This window comes from Gallus gallus, chromosome 1, assembly GCF_016699485.2.
Source record: "Gallus gallus isolate bGalGal1 chromosome 1, bGalGal1.mat.broiler.GRCg7b, whole genome shotgun sequence".
Taxonomy (NCBI): domain Eukaryota; kingdom Metazoa; phylum Chordata; class Aves; order Galliformes; family Phasianidae; genus Gallus; species Gallus gallus.
In genome coordinates, this window is record NC_052532.1 from 140,827,574 (window position 1) to 140,852,485 (window position 24,912).

General features: G+C 35.4%; 1 protein-coding gene across 1 annotated transcript in view; it reads left to right on the forward strand.

Annotated features, from left to right (window-relative positions):
- Positions 1-15,647, forward strand: part of FAM155A (family with sequence similarity 155 member A) — a 444,312-nt gene extending 428,665 nt beyond the window's left edge. The window contains exon 3 of the mRNA XM_001231424.6: positions 7,259-15,647. Coding sequence (XP_001231425.1) covers positions 7,259-7,554 — 296 coding nt within the window. The 3' untranslated portion in view covers positions 7,555-15,647. The remainder of the gene's footprint in view (positions 1-7,258) is intronic.
- The last annotated feature ends 9,265 nt before the right edge of the window (positions 15,648-24,912 follow it).

Below are 24,912 nucleotides of genomic sequence, written 5' to 3' on the forward strand. Positions count from 1 at the left end.
GAAGGAAGGAAGGAAGGAAGGAAGGAAGGAAGGAAGGAAGGAAGGAAGGAAGGAAGGAAGGAAGGAAGGAAGGAAGGAAGGAAGGAAGGAAGGAAGGAAGGAAAAGGAAAAAAAGAGAAAAGGGGGAAAGGGGAAAAGGAAAAGAAGAAAAAGTAAAATGAAAATGAAAAAAAATGGAAAGGAAAAGAAAAAGGAGAAAAAAAATGTAGTTTATAATATGAACTAGTAGTGACTTCTTGAACATTTCTAAAGAACTGCTATAATGAGTAAAAAGTATTCTGGTCTGAGAAAGTCTTATCTATAACTCTAAGTAGAAAGTAAACTTTCTCTATGAAAGTAGATAGAGGAAGCAGGAAAAGGAATACTAGCTGAGTATTCCTGACTTTCATAGAAATGCATGTGAGGGTGTTGGAAACTGCAGTGCAAAGAAAAAGAAAGTACTTAGGAAATTAACAGTCAGAATTATGGTGTGGTTTTGATTATGGAAATTTGAAGTTAGAAAATTGTTTGTGTCCTTGCCCCCATCCCCTCACAGTTTTCTTCTAACAAATAGAGGGAAAGATACCAGTCTTTCTGTCAGGCACTGTTATAGGACATCCAGTTTTGCATATACATTGAAACTGATCTTTTGTCCTCATTTTAGATCTTTGAGTTTTATAAACATTTGATTAAAATTTCCAGTGATTTCATGTTATGTTTCTTTGTGCAGCTCAGATATCTGCAATTATTAATGCAAAAGAGAATCTTATTAAAGGGACATTGTATTATGTCTAGGCAAACATACACACATATACAACAGATTACAATGAATGAATCCTATGTGAAGTTCCAAGTGAAGCTTTTTTGTTGTGACTACTATGAAAACAATGTGAATAACAGTGGATCTGTTTTCTATCATGGACATAGTCATCTTTTCCTCTCTTTTCCTTAGTTCAAGTGGAATATGTTGAACATTTCTTACACACATGCCCTTTGAGTATGAAAAAGAGAGTTGAAAAATATATAACTCTATGTACAGAGCACTGGGAGGAGACTGGTAGTATTTCACAACTCCTGATTTCAGGGCAGTGCAGTCCAGCAGCTGGTCTGAGGACTGATCCAGCCCACAGTCAGGTTTTGTCTGACTGGCTGCCACCTCACAGTGGATTAAGAGAAAAGATGCAAAGACCGTAGATGTTTTCTTCACAGCCAATATAATACTTTCAGGCCTGCAGTTTGCTCAACACAGAAAACCTGAGATCTCCGGGTTCAGGTAGGATATTAAGAAAGGCTTCTCCAAAAGAGTTGTAATGCACTAAAGCAGGCTGCCTGGAAAAGTGATGGAGTCACTGTCTCTCTCAGTATTCAAGAAACATGTGAATGTGGCAATAAGGGACATGGGTTAGTGAGCATAGTGGTAATGGGTCGAAGGGTGGACTAGATGAACTTTCCAACCTTAATGATTCTATGACTCGGTGATTCTATTTGATAAAGCAAGTTATCAGCAACAAAAAATATTTTTCAAGACAGTGACCATGATTAGCTATGCCAGTGATGAACAAGAACCTGCACACTGCGCTTGTAAAAATCTGTACTAACAGAGGTGATTCATTGTCATCAATGAACTGTGAAGAATTCTATAAAATGCGGCTTCGTCTTAAGGGGCAGATAGGTGTGTTTCTGGGTTTCACCAGCAGGTTTAGCTGCAGAGTGTCTGTTTCCAAACAGATGCTCTGCTTTCAGTGTATTTTGTAAAGCAATTTTGTTGAGACAATGTGAAAAAATTCAGGAAGAAAAAATGTCCGAATTCAATCTGCTTTATGTTGGCAAACTCCAAAATACACACACATTCACATATATATACTTGATCTAAACTCGCAGTCTAAAAATAACACATCATAGTGTCTCATTTGCCTCTTGCCTACACCTTTTAGTAGGTCCTACAATATTAGAGCATTAAACTAACACTGGCAACAGGACAAATCCAATTTATGTTTGACAAGCATGGTCTAAATGATTACTTGCTATGATTCTCCTTACAAGGAAAATTTGCTGTGGTTTTGCACTAGAATCTGTCACATGAATATCTCATCTGCTTGAGTTTAGTCTCACTTTAGAGTCTTGAATATTGGGGCTTTCTCATGAAGGAGATGCCACAGTACAATAGGTTTATTAGCTGCAAACATTTTTCTTTTACTAAACACAATCCAAGCAATTAGCTTACAGATATCCCTGAACAACATAGCAATACAATACGTTCATAGGTATGAACTTTTCCTTTCCTATTATATCACAGCAGTAAATGTTCTCATTAAATATTGCACAAAGTAGAAGCAGAACTAGAGGAAAAGTAGGGAAAACCAGATGATTGCTAGAGGCAAATTATCTCACACTCAACCTGCATCTCAACATAAAAGAGCTAAAAGGGTTATTTGTATAGTCTTGAGTGTCAGCTATTTCCTTATTTTTCTACTTACTGTAGCTTGGTTGGTTTTATAGGTATACCACTGATTTACACTTTCAGAATGAAATTAGTCCCATACATATTTTATGAAAAAAAAAAAATCATCAATGCAAGGTGAAGAAAGAAAATGAATATTTCTTGAACGTATACACAAACACAGGAAAATGCTCCAGAGGCAACTACCTGCAATAGTTTCCAACATATAAAGAGAAAGAAAAAACTAAAACACAGCAATCCGTATCTATTGCAACCATTGGAATGGAGACTAAAATGAAAATTAATCTTTTTAAAAGAGCCAGACAGCTTTATTCAGAAGTTTAAAATAATTTGTTTGATTAAAGAATCTGGTATAATACGTTCAACTGTATTTTCTTCTTATTTTATTTGTCTTTAAGTTTTCTTTTACATTTAATTTTAACATATGAAGGGTATAAAATAAATACCTAAATAGAAGCATCATGATGTGTCAGAGACACAGCACTTTAGAAATTGAGAGGACCATCTGGATAGGATCAAAGAGATCTGGCTTCCGGATCAGATTTAAGCAAACATGAAACCTAGTCATATAATGTCTAATGAGTTCTCTTGCCTTCTGTAGTTGTAAAATGTTAATACTGAAATCTCAGAAATAATTCCTCAGAAAGAGAAATGCCATGCTGAGTATTGGCATTGTCTGATACAATGATGTCACTGCTCGATGGATCATTCTTGGAAAGCATGAATTACTTTGTGCATCATAACAAATTGGAGCATTCAAAATTTCTGGTATACTACATTCAACTGTGTTTTCTTCTTATAGTATTTGTCTTTTTCTTCAAGCTTGATGTACGTCTCAAAATAAATCATAAATCTATGTACAATATGGCCATGGTTTATAGTAACAGAAAGAAAATAAGGAAAAGAACAAAACATTTTAAAAAATCTCTTTTATTTCTGTATCTTTACAAAATTCTTATGACCACAAATATACCAGCCAGGCCAGTTTCCTTTGATGGCAAGTACAATTTGCAAAGTGCTATGGCTCCATGGCTCTTCTTGTATGAAAGAAACCAATTGGGCCAAGCAAGACCAGCTGCCACAGCTCCAGGTTCAGATACAAGTATGGCACATCCTGACAATACTGTGAGGAGTGGAAATGCAACAAACTTTTTTGCATGTGGGCTCCTGTGCAAAAGAAATGCACATGTTCAGATAGAAACCACAGCATTCTCTGAGTTAGCTGGTGATATAGCTGATCAGTAATAGATTATGTATGGATGTCACTCTGAAACTAATGTCTCCTCTTTATTTTCATGGGAACTACAATAAATAGAAAGAACAAAATAACACTATTTGATTGACCAAATTCTCAGCTACAAAACACTATTTTTCAGTAAAGTCACTGCCATTACATGATCTGTGTGGATGAGCTGATCAAGATGCTCTTCATTTGGTGGTATGACAGACATGCATGGCTGTCTGGAACATGGCTTGTTTTTCACATCACTGTCACCACTGTTGAAACACACCACCCACCTCTTCAGTGAGTTCACATCCACTATTTGGTCTTCATAAAGGTTCAGCAAGTGTTGAAGAATGTTAATGGGTGCCTTATTTTCCACAGGGAGGAGTTCTATTTCATCTCTTTGTTTCATTCGCACTCCCATGTCAGATGCCATTTTGTCAGACTGCCTCTCTGCTGTCATCTGTCAAATGGCAACAAAATGTAATGCAGTATTGGTGGGAAGGTTCAGTTTCTAGTGACATATCACCATCTGCCTCTGATGTCTTGGACCAATATTATAAAATAGGAGACATTACTTTTGGAGCAGCTCTCATATATTTAGACACAGTCTTTACAATTTTAATTATAGTATAAGAAAATATTTGCAGTTTCCTGCTTTTCCCACAAAGCTGTTTCTACACAAAGTGAATGATGCTCGTGCTGCCACTCTTTTTTCTTTCAATATGATTCAGTTAAGCAGGATACAAGGGATTTATCTATATTCAAGTCTCCATTAACATAATCTCAATCAAATGAGTAGCCTTAGTTTTTGCATCAGTGTTGGTAAATACACTCTACAGATACAACTGTCTGCTGATAATCACGATGTTATACACATATCAATCAGATTACCATTACAAAGCAAAGAGATTTCTTTTATATGGTCTTTATGAGTCATTGTATATTTAAATGGAGAATGGTCTGATATCAAAATGAATCAAAGTCCAAAATCCTCCATATGGACTAAGATTTCTTCTCATGAAATATAGGAGGATGCTGGAAAATAGGGGAAAGGAAATCCAGAGCTGAGAATTTTAAATGGAATATGAAAAGCAAAGTAGCTTTTGAGCCAGTAACATTTGGTGGATCAATTTCAGAAATAAAATTACCAAGCATCCAAGCAGTACAAAGTAACGATACTTGCAAACTGAACTATCAAGGAAGAAGAGGAGGTGAGTCTTCGTGATCTTCTGGATAAATTTATCATTTTCATTCCTTTTCCCAAACTGTGTCCACATAAGATGTTTTCATATGAGAACAAAATAGTCCTTTTGTCTATGCCCTTTCAAGGTTAAAGTAGCCAGCTTTCCAGAGTTCTTGGTAAATTTCATGACTGTAACCTACTGGCTAAGTAGACTGAGTGAGGAGTTCCAAGAGGCCAAAATAGATACTCATGGCTATAAATGAGTATGTGGTGAAGCACAATAATTAAACTTTCTTATTTTGGTGCAAAACTGACTGAATTTATCTAAATGTTCTGCAACTATCATGAATAGTGGTTCTGTAGTTAACTGATCATTAAATACGCAACTGCAAATTCAAATTCTAAAATCAATCGCTGAATTAAAATAAAGAGGAAATTTAATTTTATATTAAGGAACAAGTTAAATGCAGCCTTGACTGTGGAGTTGCCCTCTATTTATTTATAATTCAGTAAGTGCATATGAACTATTTAAATACTTTCTGATTACCAACTTGTATATATAGGCGTTTATTTCAGAGGAATTTGGGGTTTTCCTTTAACAAGAAAAATTCTGGAAATAGAGTTAGAACAGTAAGAAAGCCCTAGTACGATCAAAGCATTAAGCATTCTCTGTGTCTCTTCAATTACTGTTAATAGCTTGAGCTTCCGCAGTCACGGAACAGACTGGATAATTACCTGCTTTGTGGGGTACTTTCAATATGTTACCATGTTAACAAACTTGGGCACTTATAAACCTCAAAAGATGGGTTTCAGAAAATATGACATTAGCAATAGGACCACTTTATGATAGCAGCAATATTGGCAACAATCAAAGGGAAATTACAAAATGTAATAGGACAAATCATTTTCAAGGGCTGGTCTGACTGCATATTTGTAAAGATTGCATGATTTCCTACAAAGTAAACCCTCCCTTTACGTGCTATCAAGCAATCTGTGTCTTTAAAAACTTGATTGAATTAAAAAATAAATTAAAATGTATTTGGACCCATGTTATGTAAAAAAAGTGCCAATGTAGGTTTAACCTGCATTTTAACGTCTTTATCATACTTACTACATTTCTGGTGTATTTGCAGTTCAATATTATGGAAGAAAGAATAAAAGAGTTCAGTTGTATCTTATTTTAAGATGTGTGTGATTTCTTAATAGGATATTCATGTAATTCAATCAGTGTGGATCTAAGTAGCAGAGCCTAAGCGTATAGACTTTGTTTTTGAAAGAAAAGAGATTGCTGTGACACTTCAGACAAAATATAGTTCTTGTTTCAAGATGTGAAGTTGGTTTATAAAATATAGCAGTTAAGTAGTTGCTTTCCAAATCTTCATCCCAGTATTTCAGCAAAGGTTATTTTACCATGAAACCTCACAACACTCTAAGGTAAGTAGCTATTGCAAAAGCTATTGCAATCTCTATTTAATTGGAGAGAGGATATTTTTCCGTTATATTAGATATTATTGCATTAATCAGCCTAAGCTACATTCTTATAGTTTAGCTGTGAAGAAGATATACGAGAAGTAAATGGAACACTCTGGTTATGTTAGTGCTCCTTACAATAGTACATGAGAGCACTGACATTTTCCAAACAGGTGGTTGTCTCTTTCGGAAAAGAAAGAATTCCTCTAAGTATTCAAAAATACATATTGAGATCAGGTTGAATAGTTCAGTGCAGTTCCAAAGGCAGAAATGACCTACTTGTACAATAAGAAATATCAAGAGATCCAATTACTGCATGGTAAGGAAAGTTTTTTCTCACCTCTGGGATATACTAAAGAGATCATCCCAGATGGAAAAACTCAGCTGAAGTAGTGTAAATAAGCAGAGTCTGAACAGCTTTGATTGGAAATTTCCTATGAAATTGTTGGATCTGTAGTGGTTTGAAAATCTATATTGTCAATGTTGTCATCATACCAGTATTTGTTATTTTATGTCTACCTTTTCATGGATAGATATTACTGGGATGTGCTCACAGACAGAGGAATAATTTCAAGGTCTTTTTTATTTCTGTGGAAATATCCATTTTGATTAGTTGTTTCTTCACCCAAAAGGAAAAATATAAGTAACATGTTTTGTTGAGGAACTCAATGACTTTTTTTTTAGCTCCATATTTTTCTACAGCCACACTCACTGTCACACTTCTGTTGAACAATCATTAGATGCTGCTTCCTGTTAGACAATGCATATCCCAAATTACATAAAATGGTAAGCATTTTGAGAGCCTGAAGCTAATTGAAAGATCTGAATTCAATTGCTTAGGCTAAGATATATGAGCTATCAACTGCTCCTTTGACCTTCCAGCTTCTATGGAAATTTTTGAGTCTGATGCTTATTTTGGCTTGTGTTTACCCTACAGGGCTCTATGAAAACTATCCAACCAATGCAGAACCAGAATGCTGTGATGTCAGATGGGGACTATTATCAGATCATCAATCCAAAGGGACTATAAAAACAAGTGGCTCAACAATGTGTCATAGGACATCGCTCACAGTTTCATCAGCATCAAGACTGTGTAACAGCAGACTTAAACTGTGTGTTCTTGTATTAATTCTATTACATACAGTACTTACAGTCTCAGCAGCACAGAACTCAACAGGACTGGGCTTTGGAGGCATAACAACTTTGGAAGATAATTCAACCAATGAGGAATGAAAAACAAATTCATCTTATATGACAGAAACACAAGAGGCCCAAGTGACTACAGTCAAATATAAAAACGACTGAGTGCTTTACCCTCAGATCTCTTCTTCAATGACCTTTTGGGTAAAAGGAAAAGGATGGGCCACTACCCAAACAAGAAGAACACAAGAACACAGCTTTTTATTGACTAAAAGGCTGTATGGTGACTTAAATTTCTCACACCATTTTATACACTGTGTTTTAATGTTTGGAGTTTCTTTTTTTGTTTGTTTTTTGCACTTGTTAATACAGGATTTTATTTTTGGGACAGTTTCTCAAGGCTAAATTAAGTCTTTTCTCTGTCGATATATTTCTAGTCATTGTGTGTGTTCATCTGATAGTTCTGTCTTTTATGTCCTGTCAGTTTCTATTAGAGGAATGACTGCTATGATTCCATGACATAGTAAAAAAAAATAAAAAAATAAAAAAAGGAAAAAAATAAAAAAACAAAAAAGAAAAAATACACAAAAAAGAACAACAAAACAAAATAAAGTTAAAAAAAAAACACCAAAAAAAAAAAAAAAAGGAAAAGAAAAGAAAAAAAGAGAAAAAAAAAAAAAAACAAATCTAACTGTCCTCTTACCCATGGGAACCATTCATCTCCTTTCCCTTCCTCATGTCAGACAACATACACTTGCTTTTGTCTGTGTAATCACAATGAATGGGTACACGATTCCAGTGTGCCTCTGCCACTGTTGCACAAATCTGTTGACTGAGCAAATCCAAAAGGAGCATGAAAGGGGTTCCTTTTAGCTGAACAAATAAGTGCTCTCCTTACAAGGTGGGATCGGACAGTTAAAAAATATAAAGAAATATATAACAAACTGTTGCTCCAATACCCATTTTGAAAAGTCCAGTCCTTTCTCACTGGTCAGTTGAACAGGAGCAGCCTTTTTTAGATATGCTATGTGAAACCAGTTATGCTCAGCAAGTTGAATAGTTGGAAAGCCTTCATATTGGAGGTGAAGGATTGGCATTCATTGTGAATTACGTTTTGAGTTCTCCTGCTGTCACATAACCAGCAGCTTTCCATAAGGAATGGGAGCAAAGAGCTTCCAAATTCTAAGTCTTTTTGTCTCAACAAAATTACACTAGAAGCCTTTGAGCGTCTGCAAAACAGAGTATCTTATTGGTTTTGATCCATTGTTTTTCTAATATCTATATGTTGTTGAAACTTACTCTAGTTATTAAGGGTGCACAAGAATGTGTTAGCACAGATAAAGAAACTATTTTGTTTTAACTATATAGGACAACCGTTTTCATAAATGTGCAATAAAACAGTAAAGATATACTAGGATATGAGTAGTCAAGAGAAAAGATTGTAATCTGATTGCTGGTTCTTCACTGTTTGGGGTAGCTTATAATTTGTTTCCTTTTATTTTTGTGGGAACATTTCATCTGCTGAGTGTATGAGAATTTGCTTTTTAAAAAGGCTTTTTAGAGTTTACAGTAGAATCAATGGAAGGAAAAGTTAATAAGGGCTGTTTTTAAAAACTTTACATTCCTTCCTATTCTCTAACTACACTTGGGAAGTGCACTTTAGAGATGTTTGCTGTGTAGCTGGGAGATGAAGGAAGACTATAGGAAATGTTCTCTTAGGAAATAAAATGTAGTTATCTACTTTCTAGATATGAAGTACCCCTTGATAAATATTAATGTTGTAAGAACATTTAATCACTGGTGCATAATGTGCTTTTGTATACATTTTATGGTCTGTTAAATTCTGGAGGAAAAAAAATGAAAAGAAATACATGCTGTTTAAGCAAGTCAAGATGCACACACTAAGTTGCAAAGGCTCAAATATTTTGCAAGACTATTTGTTTTGGTAGTGTTTTATTACAACACACACCGAGGAGCCTAAAATGATTTGTGCAAATCTGACAACAGAAAGCACCAGCTAATGCAAAGTTCTTCAGCGCTGGTTTCTTTCTATAACTTCTCCCTTCCCTTCCTTACACATGCTATATTTTGTTCAATAAAACACTATGCTTTTTAGTTATTTTAGTTTCTGTTAGAGGCACCTGTTTTTATTATATTGAATTGATGCAAAAAGAGGGAAAAATGCAGAAATATAAATGAAAAAGCCTTAACTACTGGTAGAATGTAGACTTTTGAAAGGATAGAGATGTAATTGAAAAGTGATGGAGCAATAACTGGACAGTGTTCTGGTACTGTACAACTGCTGATGAGTCACACTACTGAGAAAGCTCTTACTAGGTGAGCTCTTGTTCAACTGACCTCTTAATTCAAGTGTATGTGGTCAGTAAACAGTTTGTTATAACCTTTATCTACCTCTGCTGTGCAAAGGCCATCCAGCATCCATTTCGGTGATGTTCCTCTCATACTTTTTTTGTTCATGCCATTACTCACTGTCATCTTTTTTCACACCATACCAGTACACTGGCAAGTCTGGGTCATCCCAATTTAACTGGCACATGAAGAAGAGTTATTATTTCTGTTTTGCCTCTTGTTGAATTAATGTAGAGAGTTATTTTTAAGGCATTTTCTTTCCTCTCTCCTGCTCTTCTTCATCCTTCATCCCTTATTTTTTTTTCTATTAAAATGTTTTCTAGTGGTATCGGTGAAGAATATGACTCCTTCACTGCGTGTCTACACTCAGTCATGTCATACAGTATGAGATATATGAGGAAAAGCAGTGACAACATCATTACATTCATAAAGTAGCCAATTTAGAGTTGGGAAAAAAAATAAAATAAAAAAGCAGGTAGTAATTACAGACTTCCAATTATTACATACAATATGTAATAAATTCCTCCCCCTCTCCCCACCTGGAGTCAGTGCCTGCAGTTCAGTGGTCTGTAAATTTTCTCTGTCATCTTTCTGAAGTTTGTTTCTTTAATTTTTGAAACAAAGAGTCATGTTGCAGAGGTGAATTTTGCTGGGGTATATGTTGCCATTTTCACTCCAGCAGTGTGGTATACAGCTTCTCTTGGTGGCACCTGGGACATCAGGAGTAGACAAAGACTCTTCTGTGAAGTTAAGCAACATGTAATCATGTATGATGCAGAATTTCATTCCATCCATTTCTCATTCGTACTAGTTTCCCTGGCACAATCTTAAGCATGCTCAATACTGTGCACATATTACTTTTTTTGCCAGAATAAATTTGCATCTTGCCACTGCTATAACTGCCATCTTGTTCCATTTCTCCTTGTACTGTATGCCTAACACATACATGATAAAGAACTGGCTTAACAAGCACGTAATACTAAAATATTTCTGCAAATGATTGATGAGAAGAAAAAGAAAAAATATATAGAATAATATTTATTTTATAATCATATGGAAAAGATATATTTCCCATGTATTTTATCATCTTATTTTCTGCAATAGGGAAAATCCAGATTTTGTGCAATATGTTGATACTGCTAAGCCAAATGTCATATAACATAACCAGAGCTATATGTTATTCCTTATTGCATTTGCATTTGGTAATACATTATACTGACATTTTTCTTCCATTAAAGAGACAGTATTTTTTTTTCAATCTTTTTTTTTTTTTTTTTTTTTTAATATAGCAGATGAAGGCTGTCCTTCTGCACACCATATTTTAAAGACAAAAAGAAAAAGAATTATGATGATGTGTTAGTTCTACAAATGATAAAACCAAGCCATCAGCTGCCAAAGAATCTGTGGAACAGTAGATAAAACCAAACATAGGCTTTCAAGAAATTCCTTCTTGAGGGCATAAAAATCATTATTGTAAATGATTAAAAGAGAAAGAATGAGAGCTGTATATCAAATAGCAGAAATGGCAGGTTTCATCTGGTATGTTATGTGGCTCCTAGCTTACATAGTTATACTCTTCTATTAAAAAGTGAGGGACAAGGACATTGTCTTCTGCTCTCTCTGTATTTGTTATGATAATGTCCTTTTTGTAAGCACTGCCTTCCCGCACAGACAATATGCTTTATCATGAGAGCTGAAGACAGCTTATGTACACGCACACTAATTTACACAGTGAAACTTATCTTAGGTGACTACCCAAAGCACAAGCAAAACTCATTTGCCAAGTAGAGGTAGCTTACGTTGAAACTATTATATCTTAGGGAATTTTAGGATACATTTGAAAAGTCACCTAAGGAAAAAATCTCTGAGGGGGCCTGGTCCTTACTGCAGCTTTTGCTTACGCGTCATTGGTGCCAAGGCCCTATGATCAGCTCTGTGCTGGCAGTCTAGTAGTCAGACTCAGAGTTACGCTGGCTTCAGTGGGCCTATCTACAGGTACAAACCTGCACCTAGAAAAAGTTCACTGTAGCACATAGATCTACATTTGTTGTCCCATGGTTTTTACTCAGGAATTGTTCATGGACATAGTGTGCCAAGAAGGGATCACTGTGTTCAGCCCTATCATAGTCTTGGTAAGAGACTGGCAATGGTACACTGGGAACGGTTCTGATATATTATCATTGTCTTCACTGTCTACTGTTTTACTAGTTTAGTGAGTAAGTGGCTTCAAAATTTTGGTAGGAACACATAGGACAAACTCACAAATCTCATCAATGCTTAGACAAAATTAAATAACCATTCTGAGGTAAAGAGAGATTCCATCATCTGTTAGCAGCAGTCAGGAAACAACATTATTTTAGAGAAGTTTGCAAAAAATAATAATTTCAGCTCTGACTATGATAGATTTCTTAAAAATTAGATTTTTGGAGTCAAATAGGACTGGAGTGCATATCGTATCAACTGAGATAATTAATTTGCCAACATATTCTGCAACAACTCAGATCAATCACATTTACTGAACACTTCTCATTTTTCCAGCATTTTTTTGCAATCATTAACAAGCTCTGTCTGTCCCTGGAGGGAGCAGAAGGGAGGAAGAATAACTGTGGGAGATGAAACTGAAAGAAAAACCAGAAATAGAGCTGGGCCAACATGGAAAATGCATCTTCTTCAAAATTATGAAAGAGTTGCAAAAAAAGATGTGTGTGTAGGTTTATGGCTATATAAAAAATAATTCTCTTTTAGGAGAGAGAGAAAAAAATACATGTACTCTGCAATTATTACAAATACAGCAGACTGCAGAATAAATACACCAAAGGATATGACCTATAAAATAAACAGGGCAAAAAAGAACTGTACTAGTAGGAATATCCTGCTATAGATTATGAATTTTCAGGAAGAATTTCAGCAACATAAATATGATTTTTGATATGAAAACTAAAAAAACAAAACAAAATAACAACAACAAAAAAAAAAAAAAAACAGGGGCTAAAGGGGTATACTAGGTTATTCTGTCATTTTTGGTGACAGTAACACAACAGGCCTTCGTTACAGGTCTGATAGGAGAGTATCCATTCAAAGTCTTGATTATGCTTTAGTTTGAACTTCTAGAATCCAGACTACATTCATCTTTGGGACATACACAGAATGGCTTGCCCTGTTCACATCTGCAGCTTCAGCCAGAGCCACATGAAAATGACCAGAGGATCTACTTTTCAACTTTGAGAGATATACATGTGCTGAACTCCCCAGACAATTGAAATATTAAAAAAATGTGCAGGCTTTGTAACCAGTCCTCCAGGTAAGGGTGAAGATCTTATCAGCAGCGTATGTCTCCAGTTCTTTTGCTCCTTTTGCACCAAGGACTAGATCAGCAGAAGGTACAGAAGGTTTGACAACAAATCACTGTTAAACTCCACTGTGGCAGTTCAGACATTTCTGCTCCCAGATGTCCTTCCATGTGATTTTGTCAGGACATATTGTTCTGGAGTAGGATCAGAAGAAGGGAAGACATGATGTACCACTCCAGCGTGAAATGAGGGGCACTTGTGAAGACAACGTTACTGACTGGAACATTTGTCACTTAGACACACAGATTTTTCTATTGAGTCTTAACGGTGGGAGGAATTGAAGAAAGAAAAGAACTTCTTGTCAGAGGGATAAAGCAGGCAGAAGGGAGAGATAATGTCTTAAAATACTTCTATGAGATTTATTTAAATATCTCTTTAGCTGGATAACACTGAGCATCACAGCATCAAACTCATGTATCTTACAGCTGGTGAATATAAATTTCTGAATTAAGCAAACTTGAAGAAGCATAATACAGAACAGGAGATGATATAAGACAGCCTACTGAAAAAGGTGTCACCTAAGCCAGTGTTATTCAGATTAGTCTTACTTTAGCTCTGCCCTCTCAGAGCTGTTCTTTGAGCATCAAGGAAGCACCTATCTTCAACTGGGATTCACATTTCTGAAATGTTTGAGAGGTTTTTTTTTTCTTTGTTTTTGTTTCTACATTATTTTTTTCCTGGATTTTGGTTCCAACATCAACTTTTTAGCACAAAATATAGATAGGGGATGAAGTAATAATCCCATGCCAGATAAAATGAAGTGAATGAGTTTCACCTGGCTGGCAATCAGTGCTCTAGTCAGCAGGCTACTCTTTAATGAAAAGAAGAGAGAAAAATCTGAAAGAATTTTATTTTTTTTACCTGTTTCTTTTCTGGTTTTGCTCCAGTGGACTCAAATTAATTAACTACTTATTTGCCAAGTAAAAATAGTCCAGTGAATTGGCAGAGATTTAATATTTTTTCCTCGTCTGAGGAATGCTGACAGATAACTTGTTAAGCAGCCAATAACCTGGTAATATTATGTAATTTTATATCATTTATTATAATTTAGATGGGAAATACAGGATTTCAAACACGTACATCTATTTTGCTTCTTTTTGATGATGTTGAACACCTAGCACCTACAGGATCAAGTTCCCATGTAGTATTGGTACTTAACTATTGTAAAGTGCTAAGAAAACCTGCTAAGAAAACTACTGAAATGAAAGCAATGCAACTAAATCCACTGAACGGAATCAGGCCTGTGAACAATGGGAGAAATAGGAAATAGTTGTTGTGGTTTTTAGAGAAGACTAGTAAAAGGCAAAATAATTATTGTCTTTTCTTTCTCCCATTCCTTCCCTCCCTCCACCTTCTTGTTTCTATGACAAGTCACCAATCTGACCTAGAACGCATCTTAGCCATAGAAGTCCTCTAAAAGATTAAATGCATTTGATAAGACATAGACCTGTCCTACTTTATATTTTGCTACATGTGCAGAAAAAAATATATTTTTTCATTAACTGAGAGGTGTTATTCTTCCACCATTTTTCTACCCATCACTAGTTCACAGGTCCTCCAAACACAATGGGATTCTTGCTTTTCATTTAGATGGAATTAGGATCAATGCCATGGAGCAAAACCTGCAAGTTTCAGTGCAAGTTTTCCCACTGACTTCAAGGAGGATCAAGAAAGCCCAAGTCCCCTTGAGCACTTATAAAATTACACAGATAAGATTAAAAAACACATGTGAACAGCTGAAAGAATGAAATATTCCAGAGGTTTGTCCAAGTGGTTGGTCAAATAATTAGCTGCATCTCTATGCAAAAGTCATGTTGAGCCAAAGCTTTGAGCTTTGATTTGATAGATCTTTCTTTTTCTGAAATCTAACAAGCTTCATTCAGGGTTTGAATATGCAAAAACTTACACAGGATTATAAATATAAGTAGAAATATTTAAAAAAAACAAAAATATTTTAACTCCTAGAAATAAAAATTAAATTTAAAAGTTCTTATAATTGCATTTTTTATAATTAACCATTAATGACTATTTATTTATGTAGTTCATTAAAAGCTGCTTGTTTTCATTTATTTTTCTTCTGTTTTGATCAAAAATCAGTTTTTTGTCCTTTTTAAGATTCATACTGAACTATGCAGCTACAAACTACATGCTTGTGTTAACAGATTTGCAGTTAAAATTATTCCACTCTTCTGTTGTTCTCAGATTGTATGAACAGAAAATTCAAGTTAAAAGCAAATTTAATTAACTGTATTTAATCTTGTTTCCTTTTTTTTTTTTTTCTTCCTTCTTTTCTTTTATTTCTTTCTTTAAAGATAAGGACTGGATTTTATTTCAAATGGATTAAACTGGCATCAGTGTTTTTTAACTATGTGGAATGTCCTATGATTCCTAGCATTGAAAAGAGGGCTAAGTGGTCCTGTCAGAACAAAGAAAAAAAAAAAAAAAGCTGTAAATTGTAATTATATACTAAATATTGTATTATTATAGCAACTTTAGTTAAGCAACTAATACTATCTTTAATTTTTTACGGAGAACTTTGATGAAATAATTTATTACAATGACTCACAGAAAAAATTGTTTTCAAAATGACAGGAGAAACTGTTGAAGATTGTGAAAAAATACTAAAAATAATGCTCTACTAAGAATAAATTTAAAGATGCAAACAGTGAGTCTGCCTCTTTGGGTACTAAGGACTTCTGAATAAAATGAAACCCAAGGTGTTGGGGGGATAAAGACTAAATAATGATCATACTTAAACAACTTTCTTTTTTTCCTCAAAAGAGAAAACAAACACACACACATACACACACATAAACCCAAAGAAGAAAAAGATAGAATTTGTGGTCTAACCCTAACTACAGCTACCTATTTCATACAATACTTTTGACAAAATATAAAGATTTCCACACGTTCCATTGATTTTCAAGATAGTACTGTACAGCATAGCAGCTGTTTGTTGATTGTAGAGGGTATAAAATTAAATGAAATTAATAATGATGGCAACAAAAGAAAAACATGCAGTATGTAGATCATATATGTGTCAAATTTCAGTGGTATGAAATAGAAAAAATATATATATATTTTAGTGCCTATGGGGTATTCAATTATTTACAACAATTATATGAAGGGAAAATATGATACTAGCTGTTTGTTTGTCTGTTCGTACAAGCATTTGTTATTCTCTAAAGGGACGTATAATTGCACAACAGGTCAAAGAGGTAAGTAAAGAGACATTTACAAGTTGGATTTCAAATGTGTCAGGAATTATTTTGGATGACAGTAAATGATGGCAACACATCTGTGGAGATCAGCATCGACCCTTTCTGATGAGCCAAAATACAGTGTTTGGCATAAGGTACTGTGGAAAACAAGTGAAAATTAAAACTTATTTTCAGCAACCCAAGCTGTAAATATGATTAAGAAATAAGCTAGAATCTTCATCGTTTCCCAACACTCTGGTACCTGCAGAAATGAAATCTCTAGTCACATTTTCACAGCCACCCACCTTTTTACCTAACATTCTACTCACGCAGATAGATGCATACAATTCATGAATGAAGTCCTCAACAACAGTTTTATTTCATAATGGTTCTATTACAAACTAGTCTGCATCTAAAAATAGTCTGAAGCTAGGCTTTCCCTACTATGTATAGCTTCCGGCAATGTGAATGAGAGTAATTTCACCAGCTCAGTAGATTAAAATCACTGGACTGGCAATGCAGGTTCATCATTAGGCCTTCTGTTACTAAGGAGGAAGGGTGAGGCTTTGACCTCATTTCAAACTTGTGCTCTAATTCTCCCTAGATGCAATAAGAGAAAGTTTTCATTTTATGTATATCTCATCAGGCAAAAAGTGAATGCCAGTTAAGTACAAATCCTATTCAAAGGAAAACTTTGGAACACAGAAATGTTTTCTCTGGCTGCCCATTACCCATGAGGTAAGAATGAGCAAATAAGGATTGTGTAAAGCAAAATGAAACTTATTAAACTCTCAATATATATAAAAAGTCATTTCTAGAGCTTTGGGCTTTTTTTTTTTCTTTTCTTTTTTTTTTTTTTTTTCTTTTTCTTTTTATGTTTCCCATATTTTTAGGGCTCATTCGTTCCATTTTCCCTAATAAAACTTCATAAATCTATGTTAGTCTAGAAGGGAAGACTATGTTCTTCAAAATTAAACAGATTTACCAGACTTACCAGATAAAGACCTTTTTAACTACATATTCATCACTTCTAATTGCTTAGCTTATCCAGACCACTCCATGACCTCTTGCCTTCTGCTGCCTCCTGTTTAATATCTCTTGAGCAATCTCAGAAATCCTCACATTTCCAGAACAGAAGTACGTATCTTCATGTGAGAAGCTTGGATGTCTTCATCTCAGTATAATTTTAACATAACAATGATTTAATAAAGTTTATCAGGCAAATTTTGCCACTGGTACAATTAAACCTGAGTAAAGGAAGGTTGCCCGGATGAAACCACACGTCTTCACAGAAGTAACAGTGGAAACTCTGCTTTATTGCCCAAATCAGCTCATACTTATACAGAAATACAGGATGCACACAGCAACTTATGATTGGTTAGCATACAGAAATCACGTGTCTTGCTTGCATAGCTATTGGTACAGCATTAATCATCACGCAGCTTTTTTCACTGTTCTTTACATTCCATTGCCTTAATCTCTTCCCAGGCTAGCTTCCCCCTTATCTTAACTGCAGCCTCAGTTTTTCTTCTTGCTTTGACAGCTTAAGGGTCTCTCATAGCCTGGGTTGTGCACGTAGTACTCGAACTCACAATATCCTTGCTCCCTGAGCCACTCTCCTACACCTGAGTATTATGAATATATAACAGTTTAAATTAGACTATTCCTCAGATACATCAGGGAGGTCTTGGTTTCCTTGGAACATTTTGGAAAGCTACCAGGAGCAAAGCTGTACATCACCTTTGATGTCCCACTAAAAGGAGAACTGATTCTTTCCAGTTGTGAAGATTCATAAAATATATACGTTTTTAAAGGCTTCAGATGCTCTATATCCTGATTTCCTGCGTAGTAGTTAGAGTTGGGAAAGATTATCTGTGGCCAAATATTTTATGACTTATATTTTCTCCTATTAGAGAATTTCACTCTGGATTGTCTGTGGATTTGGTTTTATTTTGGTTTTTAATTTGGGAGGAAGACGGGAGTTGAGAGGGGGGTTGTTGTTTGCTCGGTGGTCTTTTTTATTATAGGCTTTCGCCCTCAGTAAATAAATCAGGTAGTCTAAGGAAGCTTAAATTCATAAAGTAAAAATTTCAGAAATGGCTAAAACTGGAGCTACATAGCTCAGGGATATATTTTGAGACACTAGAAGAGCTACTAGGCATAGATACACAGTCCTGTAATTTAATGTTACAATTTTTGTTGCAATGACAAAACAAGTGGAAAGTTGTGTGGGAGAGTGATAGTCTAGTAAGAACAAAGTTAAAAGTAGCAAACCAGATTTGCTGGGTAAGTAAAAGCTGGTTGAAGAAAATAGGAGGTTTTTTGTTGTTGTTGTTGTTGTTGCTGTTGTTTTTTGTCATTATGAACAGTATTTGTAGTTTTGAAGGTTTTATTTTTTTCTCACCATTTTGTAAACATTCTCTTTCATGACTACTCTGGAAAATCACTTCTCTTCATAAAGTGAACAGTCCTTTTGTCCTTGATAATAAACTACTCTGATATTATATTCCTTATTAAACAATAGCAACAACAACAACAAAACCAATAACAACAACAACAAAATAAGTGCTCATTAAGCACATACAAGAAAATATAATTCATGTTACATCTCTGCAGGAAATTAATGAAGATACTAATATATAAACCTTATTTTCTAAACCAGCAAGAAAATTCACATCTATCTGGAAAAACAAACCAAATTAAAAAAAAAAAAAAAAAAAAAAAGCATTAGTGGAAGAACACAACAAAGCTATTTTAGTGCTACAGTATGAAGTGAGTATAGCCATTAGCAAGGAATTTTAACAAATGTGCTTTTGAATGGTCCAAATTATACAATATGGGAAATAAACATTTATTCACAAAAGTAACTTCATTATATATGCCATTATGTATGTCCTGTTTAATATCTTTATTGATGATTTGGATGAGGAAATTGATTGCACCCTCGGTAAGTCTGCAGATGACACCAATTTGGGGGGAAGTGTCGGTCAGCCTGAGGGTAGGAGGACCCTATAGAGGGATCTGGACAGCCTGGATCAATGAGCTAAGGCCAACAGAATGAAGTTCAACAGGACTAAGCACCAAGGCCTGCACTTTGGCCACAACAACCCCAGGCAATGACGATGGTAAAGAGTCTGGAGCACAAATCTTATGAGGAGTGGGTGAGGGAACTTGGATTGTTTAGTCAGGAGAAGAGGAGGCTCAGGGGAGACCTTGCTGCTCTCTGCAACTACCTGAAGGGAGGTTGTGGTGAGGTGGGTGTTAGATTCTTCTCCTGTATAGCAGCAGGACTAGAGGGAATGTCCACAAGTTGCACCAGGGGAGGTTCAGGTTGGATATTAGGAAGAATTTCTTCTGATAAAGAGTGACTAAGCATTGGAACAGGCTGCCCAGGGAGGTGGTGAAATCACTGTCCTTGGAGGTGTTTAAGGACAGGGTAGATGTAGTACTTAGGCACATGGTTTAGTGGGCAATATTGGTGGTGGGTGGACAGTTGGACTAGATGATCCTAGAGGTCTTTTCCAACTTTAATGTTTCTATGATTCTATGACTGTAGATACATACAAAAAAAAAAAAAAAATCAGTGTCAACTTCAAATCAAGTATATCTTCTTTTTGTATGAGTTAGTAGAGCTCTGCATATTCCTATTTCATTAAAGTTATGTGTAACTATATATTTTCTTCAAGATTTCTTGTAATTGTGAAATTATAAAAAAAATTAAAGTCTTCACACAGAACTGTAAAAATCAACCTTGCAAAACAGAAGAACAAGTATGAAGAACTGCATTTAAACACCAAATGTTTTGCAATAACAAATGATATATGATGAACATATCATAATCAGTTTAGATGTGTGTTATTCTAAAACCTGGACACTATGATTCAGGGCACTGGAAAGATGCTGCCACCATGGCTGTTTTGGTGATGAGACATCCTTAGAGCTAAAACTCACCAGATCCTGCATCTAACTACACACTCATTCCCACCAATTTTGACAGAGCACTGTAGAGTTAAATTTATTCTCATCTTCTTTCATTAAACTATTCTGGATCTTTTTGCCCTTATAATCATGATATGTAGTTCTTGGCTGCATTATTATTTTGGATTTCTGTCTATAGATGTAGACTGTCAAACAGGCTTTCAAGATTCTATTCTTTCCATAGGTTTTGTGGTGGTGGTTTTCTGTTTGTTTGCTTAGATTTACACATTACATGAGGTTTCATTGATATTTCACATTATATCTTCCAGAAGCACAGAACTTTGGACAAAATTTGCATATGTGAAAGCATGGCATGTTCGTATTTCTTCATTTTCAGCCAGACCATTATGTTTATCTGTAATGTCAATTTATCTTGCCTTTGAACTTATCCAACATTATGTTGAAAGCAAAGACATGAAACTAACATTCCTTAGAGTCTGAACTGTCTCTTTCTTACTAAAGCTTAGTATTTAGAATCCTGGAACTGAATTTCTCTGTCAGGTCCTATATTGTGGTCATTCAAGTTAAAGATCTAGAACAGAACAACACCCTCTTCTCTGATCTAGTAATGAAAATTCCCATTCAGGTGTTGGTGTTCTGTCTCCTTTATGATTCAGATCTCATTTCACTTCACAGAAGATGTAGAAGTGTTAAATTTAAAAATGAATACATACATTTCTATTCTAAATACATGCATGACAAATAAATGTAATGCAGCTTGAATGCCTAGGTGACATCTACCAGTTTTACTTCAAATCTACAACTCTGAGTTAGGTAAAAAGGCTCTACAATATCTATGGTTAAATAAAGTGTTTCTTCATGGACTAGAAAAATTCTTAAAAAAATTTTTAGCTAGGCGTAGGAAACCAAACCTTCTCTGTTCTCTCCAATTTTATGAATAATTGTTTTCTACCAAAGACTTCAATGCCATTTTAAAAACTGAAGGAAGAATATAAGCAAGAATAACAAATGTAATTCCTCTCCTTATGTGAGATATCTCAGCTTTTTCATCAAATGCTCAAGGATGTAACTGAAATGAAGGAGAAGATATTTAGCAACCTTTATTAAATAATTTCTCTCCTTTTCTCTTGCCCTTGTGTTAGTGCACACAATCGTACTTCTGTCAGTGGTTCAGTGGTTTAAATGTATGCAGCATGAGGATGACAGTCTTTAACTTTCTTCCTGTGGTTGAGATCTGGTTCCTTCATGTGAGCATCCTCACTTTCAGCCTAATAGGTACTGTCTTCCTGTTCTCTTTAATCTATTGCTACTGTGCATGGCAACATTTCAGTTCAAAATTTATGGGGACTGAAAGGGAAAGCCTGAAAACAAGAATAAATAGTCAAGAGGGCAGATAAATTTCCTTGCTTCATATTGTTATTCTCTTCCAAGACTCAACACCTTGCTGTAATACATTTCACATCATCTATCACAGCCAGGGAATTCATGACTCATTACCTCCCCTGTCTGAATGGTGATTCTCCAGAGATTTGCCTGGCTCAGAGCACCTGGCCTGAAGAAAAAAGGCAGAGTCAGAATTTCCATCCACCATGAGTCATAGGATTTCTAAGTTTTTACTTTGCATCCACAATTTTTCATCATTAAAATATATATTAAAAAAAAAATGCAGGGAAAGGAATCATCCTCTAAGCAGTTCTAGTTATTTTCAAATGGAAGACTCATGAAAGCACAAAAAAAAAGCACAAAATCCAAGGCATCTTGTGCCCTTTCCCTGCCATGCTAAAGGCAAGAGTTCGAAGGAAATGAGTGGATGAAGGCAGATTCGTGCTTGGGGCTACAAGTGAAACACATCCTTGCCCATTCCCCCTCCAGGTGCCTCTGCACAACAGGCACAAGGCTCTGGATGCAGAATGCCCATCTGTGTGTGATAACAGCCCATTTACACGAGAGGAACAAGCAAAACCCAAATGAGCAAAGTCTTCCCTCAGTATCAAAGCTACATTGTCAGAGAAGAGATGGATATTAGTTATAGGTAACTCCTCCCTGAATTCATGCCTAATATTCATGCCTAATATTCTGTCAGAGCAGACACTTCTTAGAGAAGTCTTTTACCTCTCTGGGGCTCAGGTGAAAGACATCACCAGCAAACTGCCCAGCCTAGTATAGCTAACAGATTCCTGACTGTTACTGTTTTCCCATGTGGGGATGATGAAACAGCTACACTTAGTTCAAGGGGCATCAAAAGGGACTTCAGAGCCTTGGGACATCTGCTGAAGGAATTGAGGGCTCAGGTCATCTTCTCTGTATCCTGTAAATGGGTAAGGACATTGAAGGGAATGAAAGAATCCAATCTTTAAATACACAATGCTTGACTCTGTGGCTGACACCTCTGCCAAAACTTGAGGTTTTTTGACAGTGGAATGGTCTACATGACACCAGGCTTGCAGTCACCAGATGGTTTTCACCTCTCTCAAAGGGGCAAGAGGATCCTTGCACCTAGCAGTGCTTTAAATTCAGTTTGAAGGGGGAGAGGTATAATGGTGAGCCTGCCTACAGAAACATATTGTCCTGAGATGTGCTGGCAACACTACAGCACACCTGAAATCTTACATCATACCAAGCATATAGTAAACCAGAAGGGAGATTCATAATCCAGCAAGGAATAAACTTTGTCGGGTTTGAGCAGTGTTAGTGATTATAAGTAAGTTGTACTCCATACTCCAACACTTAAGGAAAAAAATTACTCAATCTGTCCACTGAGACAAATGATTACTGAGATAAAGGGCTTGTTTAGCCTGACATATCACTTCCTTCTCTGGAATAAGCTATATTTATGTAGATTAATGAATGTTTATAATAGTTGTAATGTCAAAATATTTAGACATGAACAGGTATGGAATCTCATGGCACAAAACAATCAGATTACAAATGTATGCCTAAACGTAGCAGCAATTTTTCAAAATACAGGCATTCTCAGCAATATAGTAATTAATACTTAATGTAGTTTTCATGATCATTCAGCTAGAGTGTTTGTGTTCAAGTATATCTAGTGGAGTACTGTGGACATTCATATCTTTTGCATAAAGGCCTGGTTATTAGTACGTTTTTTCAAACTGGCTGTTCAAAGTGACATACAAAGTTGTCAGTATTGGATTCCTGGCTGTTTGCCCAACTCATACAATGCACAATAAGTGCTAGCGGCTCCAAGCAACTTGTATAGTAGCTGGATGCAACAAGGAGGCCTTGGTTATCTATAAATACCGTGTGATGGCTGAAAACTTAAATACCATGCAGGTATCTTCATGGACATGCTGTTAAGTGATTAAAGGTACTCTATTTCCTTTCAGTCCTGAATTCTTACCAATGTACACTATGCATCAGATAGCACTTCTGTGTTAACACTCTACTTCTGCTCTCTCTTCTGTGTTTAGATCCACTCCTTTAGAAAGAAAGTGAAGTATCAATTGTGTACGAGCATCTTACGAATGCTTTGCCTTCAAGGCAAAACCAATTGAGTTCTTCAGAGTTGATACAGAACATGAGTTCAATCTGTACGAACTAGAGCTAGAATAAACTACTTTTACTCATGACACATATGAGCTGCTTATTTGTAAGTGCTGGAGGACACCACAAGGAGTAGATAAACTGAACATGAGGGCTAATTAAGAGTTCTAGGATAAGCAGATCTTAAATTCTGATTTCAAAGTAACTAAATAATCAAAACATAAATGTCTTACTAGACTGAATTCAAACATGAGCTTTATGTCAGAATGAGACACTTAGCTCAGTTTCAAGTCATTACCAAACTCAAGTCAGTTATCCATGTACATTGATGGAAGGTACTTTAGGGAGCCACTCATTATTGATTTACTCACTGGATCTCATATTATCATACTCAATGTATGGATTTCTCTTTAGACATCTAAAAATTCTTTAAAAAATGCAATATGAGACAGAAAAGGAAAGAAATTTTTTGCCCATATTTCTCTTCACAATTTCAGCAATATTTTCCACAGAATAACACCTGGATCTCGGGAAACGGGTATTTGTTTGTTTGTTTTGTTTCTTTGTTAAAACAACAACAACAACAACAAAAACCCTAAAGCATTTCCAGTACTGCTATTCATTAATGATCTTAGATCTTCCAAAAAATAAATTACTTTCCCTAGTAACCACCAGGTGGCAATCATAAACTTAGCCTGCTCCATTAACTCCTCAAAGGCAGCTACTGCGGGCTGAGAATAGGCTGTAAGCATAAAGCAAAAGATATCTCCATGGTGACTATTATACTCTGTTGTTTGTCATGAGTGAAACCAGATGAAACCATGTCCATGCTTCTAAATTACATATTTCATATCATTAAGTCCTGAGCAACTAACCTTGGAAAAATGCATTCTACTGAAATACGTACTTCGTCTCAAAAAGAGCCTGTAGATAGCTTACTATCCATGTGGTATTCTCAGCCTTCGGGGCAGTGACTGTGGTAAAAATTCCTGCAAAAAAAAAAAAAATAATAATAATTAATAAATAATAATAATAATAAAATAAAAAATAAAAATTCTATTTGGCTTTTTAAACTGCCTTTTCTATAG